The 6,593-nt window shown below is 40.5% G+C and overlaps 1 protein-coding gene across 2 annotated transcripts in view; it reads right to left on the minus strand.

The window, feature by feature from the left end:
- LOC105533825 (cyclic nucleotide-binding domain-containing protein 2) overlaps nucleotides 1-6,593 on the minus strand; it is a 57,614-nt gene that overhangs the window by 25,412 nt on the left and 25,609 nt on the right. For both annotated transcript variants that reach the window (XM_011972372.1, XM_011972371.1), the window contains exon 7: nucleotides 6,060-6,174. In XM_011972372.1, the coding sequence (XP_011827762.1) occupies nucleotides 6,060-6,174 (115 nt within the window). The remainder of the gene's footprint in view (nucleotides 1-6,059; nucleotides 6,175-6,593) is intronic.

Raw genomic sequence — 6,593 nt, forward strand, 5'->3', positions numbered from 1 at the left:
GTATTCTGAAATACACAAAATGGTTTTACTTCATGAATGGGAGAAAATTAGCTCTAGATTAAACACTGTTCTGACCCCGCATAACAAATTTAAAAGCTAGTCTTGAAAAGATCAAAATACTTCCAAGTGACTACATCTCAAAGTTCAGAAATATTTACAGGAATAACAAATATGCAGTACCCAAAATTCACATTTTCTAGCATCTTATTAAAAAATCATGAAGGATACAAAGAAATAGGGAAATATAAACCATATGAAGAGGAAAAAAATGAATTGAAACTGACTCAGAAGTGACACATATGATAGAATTAGTACATAGGGGCATTGGAACAGCTATTATAATTATATTCCAAGGAAAAAATATTGTGTATATTAAGTAGAGTTGTGGAAATTATAAAAAGACCCAAATCAAACTTTGAGATATAAAAACTAAAATGTCTAAAAAGTACACTAGGTGGGATTAACAGCAGATTAGACAATGCAGAAGGAGGATTAGAAAACTTGAAGACATAGCAATAGAAACTATCCAAAATGCCACAAAGAAAAAAAAGAATTAAAAAAAAATGAACAGAACATCAGTGAGCTGTGAAACACAGCAATCCAATACACACGTAGCAATGCAATATACATGTAATTGGAGTTCTCAAAGTGGAGGAGAGGGAAAGACAAATAACTTTTTTGAAAAAATAATGGTCAAAATATTCCAAATCTGCTTTAAAAAATACAAACCCAGGAATCCAAGAAACTAAATGAACCTCAAGCACAGAAACATGACAAAAATTATACCAAGGCACAACATAATCAAATTGCTTAAAACTATTGATAAAAAAATTCAAAATCAGCCAAAGCAAAAAGGTACCCTGTGTACAGAAAATATATAAGGTTATACAAAGAGGTCATACAAAAATAAAAATGTTGGTCAGGTGCGGTGGCTCATGCCTGTAATCCCAGCACTTTGGGAAGCCAAGACAGGTGGATCAGCTTGAGGTCAGGAGTTTGAGACCAGCCTGGCCAACATGGTGAAACCCCATCTCTACTAAAAATACAAAAATTAGCTAGGTGTGGTGGCGGGCACCTATAATCCCAGCTACTCGTGAGGCCGAGGCACAAGAATTACTTGAACCTGGGAGGCGGAGGTTGCAGCTAGCCGAGGTCGTGCCATTGCACTCCAGCCTGGGCGACAAGAGCAAGACTCCATCTCAGAAACAAACAACAACAAATACAAAAATTAGCCAAGTATGGTAGCGCATGCCTCTAGTCCAGCTATTCAGGAGGCTGAGGCAGGATAATCGCTTGAACCGGGGAGGTAGAGGTTGCAGTGAGCCAGGATCACACTATTGCACTCCAGCCTGTGTAACAGAGTGAGACTCTGTCTCAGTAAATAAATAAATAAATAAATAAATAAATAAATAAATAAATAAAAATGTTAACAGACTTCTTGTTGAAAACAATGCAAGCCAGAAAATGTCTCAAATAAATAAAAATGTGAACGGACTTGTTGACAACAATGTAAGCCAAAAAACAGGCTTTAACGCAACATCTTTAAACTAGTGAAAGAAAAAAAAACCTGTCAACCTAGAATTTTATATCCAGCAAAAATTTCTTTCAAAAATGAAGATAAAATAGTTTTCAGACATAGAAAAGCTGAAATAATTCATCACTAACAGACGTGAAATACAAGAAATGTTAAAGGAAGTACTTCAGGCAGAAGGAAATGGTATGAGGTAGAAATCTGGATCTATACAAAGGAACAAAGAACATCAGAAATAGTAACTATGTAGGTTAATATAAGAGTCTTTTCTTATTATTTTTTAAATATACTTAAAAGATACTTGTTTAAGCTGGGTGCAGTGGCTGATTAGGGAGGCTGAGGCGGGTGGATCGCCTGAGGTCAGGAGTTCAAGACCAGCCTGGCCAACGTACATAGTGAAACCCTGTCTCTACTAAAAATACAAAAAATTAGCTGGGCATGGTGGCGGGCACCTGTAATCCCAGCTACTAGGGAGGCTGAGGCAGGAGAATCACTTGAACCCAGGAGGTGGAGGTTGCAGTGAGCCGAGATCGTGCCATTACACTCCAGCCTGGGCAACAGGAGCAAAACTCCATCTCAAAAAAAAAAAAAAAAAAAAGATACTCGTTTAAAGCAAAAGTAATAACCAAGGTTTTTAATATACAAGAAAGTAGAATATATCACAATAGCATAATATCTAGGAGGAGAAAATGGAAATATATTGTTGTAAGGTTCTGATTCTATACATGAAGTGGTATAATATCACTTAAAGGTAGACTGTGATAAGTTAAAAGTATATACAACGATCATAAAGCAACCATGAAAATAATACCACAAACAGCTAATAAGCCAACAAAGAAAATAAGATTGAATTATACAAAATACATAATCCAAAAGGCAAGGAAAAACAGAATAAAAAGGGAATAGGTGTGACAAATAGAAAAAAAAATAGCAAGATGGTAGAGTTAAATCCAAACATAATCAATATTAACATTAAATGTCAATGATTTAGACATCTCAATAAAAAGGCAGATTGTCAGATAGGATTTTTTTAAGCGAAAAATGAGAGACCATGCCGGCCTCTATTAACAATTAATAGAGCAAGAAGACAGAAAGTTATAAGCATACAGATGACTTGACCAATACTATCAACCAACTTCACCTACTTAACATTCATAGAACACTGCACCCAGAAACAGCAAGTTTTTTTCAAATGCAAATGAAACATTTACCAAGACAGACTATATTCTGAACCATAAAACAAGTTTTAACGCATTTCGGAGGATTCAAATCATATAAAGTATGTTATCTTAGAATTCAATAACAGAGGCCAGGCACGGTGGCTCTTGCCTATAATCCCAGCACTTTGGGAGGCCGAGGCAGGCAGATCATCAGAGGTCAGGAGTTCAAGCCCAGCCTGGCCAACATGCTGAAACCCTGTCTCTACTAAAAATACAAAAATTAGCCGGGTTTGGTGGCACATGCCTGTAATCCCAGGTACTCGGGAGGCTGAGACAGGAGAATTGCTTGAACCCGGGGGGTGGAGCATGAAGTGAGCCAAGATTGCACCACTGCACTCCAGCCTGGGTGACAGAGCAAGACTCCCTCTCAAAAAAAAGAAAAGAAAAAGAAAAAAGAAATCAATAACAGAAAGATAGCTGGATAATCCCCCAAATGTTTGGAAACTAAACACTCTTCTAAATAGTCCATGGGTCAAAGAAGACACCAAAAGAGAAATTTAAAGGTATTTTGAACTGAATAACATTGAAAACACAACATATCAAAATTTGTGGGATGCAGCTTTTTCTCTGATGGATTGACAGTGGAAAAGTGACAAACAAGAATTGACGTGAGAAGAAACATTTACTGAGTACTTACAAGGCCTCATGCATACATCATCTCACTCGGCCTTCCTAGTAGCCTGTGTGGTAATGATAACAAACATCTGCCATCTGCCTATGCAGCCAGGTAGTGTTCTAAGAGTTTTTATATATTAATTTGCTCAATGTCATTACAATCCTATGAGGTAGGGACCATTATTTACATTTTACAGACTCTGAGGGCACTGATGCACGTGGACATAGAGTCACTTGCCCAGTATCACATCACTAATAAGAGAAGGACCCTGTATTCAAGCACAAGCAGTGGACTCTGAGCCTATGCTCCCAACCATGACACTACCCAAGGTTGATATGAAGAAACCACGCCTAGAGACTTTGAGTACTCACCAAAGTTACCCAGCTAATAAGTGGGACTCAAACTGAGCTCCGTTCAGCTCCAACCTCTCCTTTTTCCACCCTTCTCCTCTGCCTCCCTGTGTTGGCCTCAGTTCTAATCTCAGGAGGACTGGCTGTATCTATAAGGCAGACCTTGGGGAGGAGGGCCCAGGATACATAGATTACAATCTCAAGGGATGTGGGGAGAAGCATGCCAGTACTGAGCATGAGGTAAGAGATAAGACACCTGAGCCACTGCAAATATCTGTTGAGGGCTGGGGTTCTTGACCCAAGTGGGTGACACAAAAAGATCTGCAGAGGATGGAAGGGGAAAAAAATAAAAATGCCATCACAGAGCTGTGAATGGAAACAATACTACCCTAGAATCAGGAAGCCTCGTTATCACCCTGGCCAGTTCTAGAGGCTGCTACTTGACAATGTCTATGTCCAACAACAGGAAATGGAGAATGAAGAAGGCTGGAGATGTTCATCAGGGCAAGAAAGTCTGGGCTCTGGAAACAGTTGTGCCTGGGTTAGAATCCCAACTCTAGAGTCCTACATTGCTACTTATTTGCCCTATGAGCCAGTTTCCTCATGTGTCAAATGGTACAATCATACCTTCTTAAAGAGTTATTAGGCCAGGTGTGGTGGCTCATGCCTGTAATCCCAACACTTTGGGAGGCCGAGGCAGTCAGATCACTTAAGGTCAGGAGTTTGAGACCAGCCTGGCCAACATACTGAAACTCCATCTGTACTAAAAATACAAAAATTGGCTGGGCATGGTGGTGTGTGCCTGTAATCCCAGCTGCTCAGGAAGCTGAGGCAGGAGAATTGCCTGAACCTGGGAGGAGAGGTTGCAGTGAGCTGAGACTGCACCACTGCACTCTAGCCTGGGCAACAGAGTGAGACTCTGTTTCCAAAAACAAAAACAAAAACAAAAACAAAAAAAACAAAAAGAGAGCTATTATGAGAGTTATGCAATATGTATAAACAGTCAAGCCCAATACAATACACATACAATTAGAATTCAATAAATGATCACTGTTATTCATACTAGTTACTAGATACATGAATTTGGATAAGGCTGTGGAGAGTGCACACACATTCACAGCCTGGGATGTATCCACACCACACACAGCAGCCGAAATATGTTCATCCATTCACCCTATAATTTGCTTCTGAGTACCTACTAGATGCCAGGAATGATACGAGGTCCTGGGAACACAAAGCCCTCATAGACCTTATATTCTAGCAAGGGAAACATGTTTAATAAGCATTTCAGACTCAGTTGTACGATTTCAGTGGGGTTATATAACATGGAAGAGTACTTGAATGGTACTTGAAGGGTACTTGAATGGTATTTGAAGGTTACTTGAATGGGATATAGCAGAGGATGGAAGATCTGGTCCAGCATGAGAAATCAGGAAGACTTCTTCAAGGAAGGATGTGTAGACTGAGATCTCAAAGACAGAAGCGCTCCCTCTCCATGTGATGCCCTTTGCTGCCCCGGGTCTCTGAAGAGTCCCCACCAGCAAGAAGTCCTTCACCAGATGCAGCCCCTCGACCTCAGACTCCCTAGCCTCCAGCACTATAAGAAATACATTTCTTTTCTTTATAATAGTTACCCAGTCTCAGATATTCAGCTATAGAAATAGAAAATTGACTAAGATACCATATGACCCAGAAATTCCACTGCTAGGCATATAGGTAATACCCAAGAGAACTGAAAAACATGTTCACACAAAAACTTGTATACAAATGTTCATAGCAACATTATTCAAAACAGCCAAAAAGTGAAAACAATCCAAATGTTCACCAACTGATAAGTGGACAAAAAAAATGTGGTATATGCATACATTAGAATATTATTCAGCCATAAAACAGAATGAAGAAATGATATCTGCTACGACATAAATGGACCTGGAAAACACGGTGCTCAGTGAAGGAAGTCAGACACAAAAAGCCACATAATGTATGATGCTATTTATATGAAAAGTCCATCATAGGCAAATCCAGAGACAGAATAAGTAAATTTTAAAAAGCAGAAGAGAGCTGGGTAAAAAAATAGGTGGGGGATATGTGAGGCAAGGAGTTGATCGTCACGTGGGAAAACCTGAAAAGCAAAAGGGAAAAGGCTCAAAAAAAAAAAAAAAAAAGGCTGGAAAGGAGGGCAGGGCCTTGCAGACCAGGTTTCCACCACTGGTAGAAGAAGGGTGCAGATGAGATACGCTATCAGGCCGGCTGGCTCTAGATTTCTAAGGCTCTACGGGCTGGGAACTGGAAACAGGACGGGCCCAGGCGCCCCCTGCTGTAAGGCGGGCCAGGCAGCTTACCCCTCAGGTGGGTCTTCAGAGCCCTGTCATCTATCAGCTCCAGGTGCTGCCAGACCCATCTGTGGTAGGAAGGGGAGGCACCAAGGTCCAACAGCCGCAGGACTTCACAGCTGCCCTGAACACAGCAAGAGACACAGCAAAAGGGTTAACCCCTAAGGCTCCAGGCAGGCCAGGCTTTGAAGAAAATCTCTCTGAATTGCATCTTATCCCATTTTATTTGCTTAATGCAAGTGGTTTCAGGATTTTTGTTTGTTTGTTTTTGTTTTTGTTTTAAGATGGAGTCTTACTTTGTTACCCAAGCTGGAATACAATGGGGCAATCTCGGCCCACTGTAACCTCTGCCTCCTGAGTTCAAGTGATTCTCCTGCCTCAGCCTCCTGAGTAGCTGGGATTATAGACATGTGCCACCATGCCTGGCTAATTTTTGTATTTTTAGTAGATATGGGGTTTCACTATGTTGGCCAGGCTGGTCTCGAACTCCTGACCTCAAGGATCCACCTGCCTCGACCTCGCAAAGTGCTGGGATTACAGGTG

The sequence above is a fragment of the Mandrillus leucophaeus genome, unplaced genomic scaffold, assembly GCF_000951045.1.
Source record: "Mandrillus leucophaeus isolate KB7577 unplaced genomic scaffold, Mleu.le_1.0 Scaffold129, whole genome shotgun sequence".
NCBI classification, from domain to species: domain Eukaryota; kingdom Metazoa; phylum Chordata; class Mammalia; order Primates; family Cercopithecidae; genus Mandrillus; species Mandrillus leucophaeus.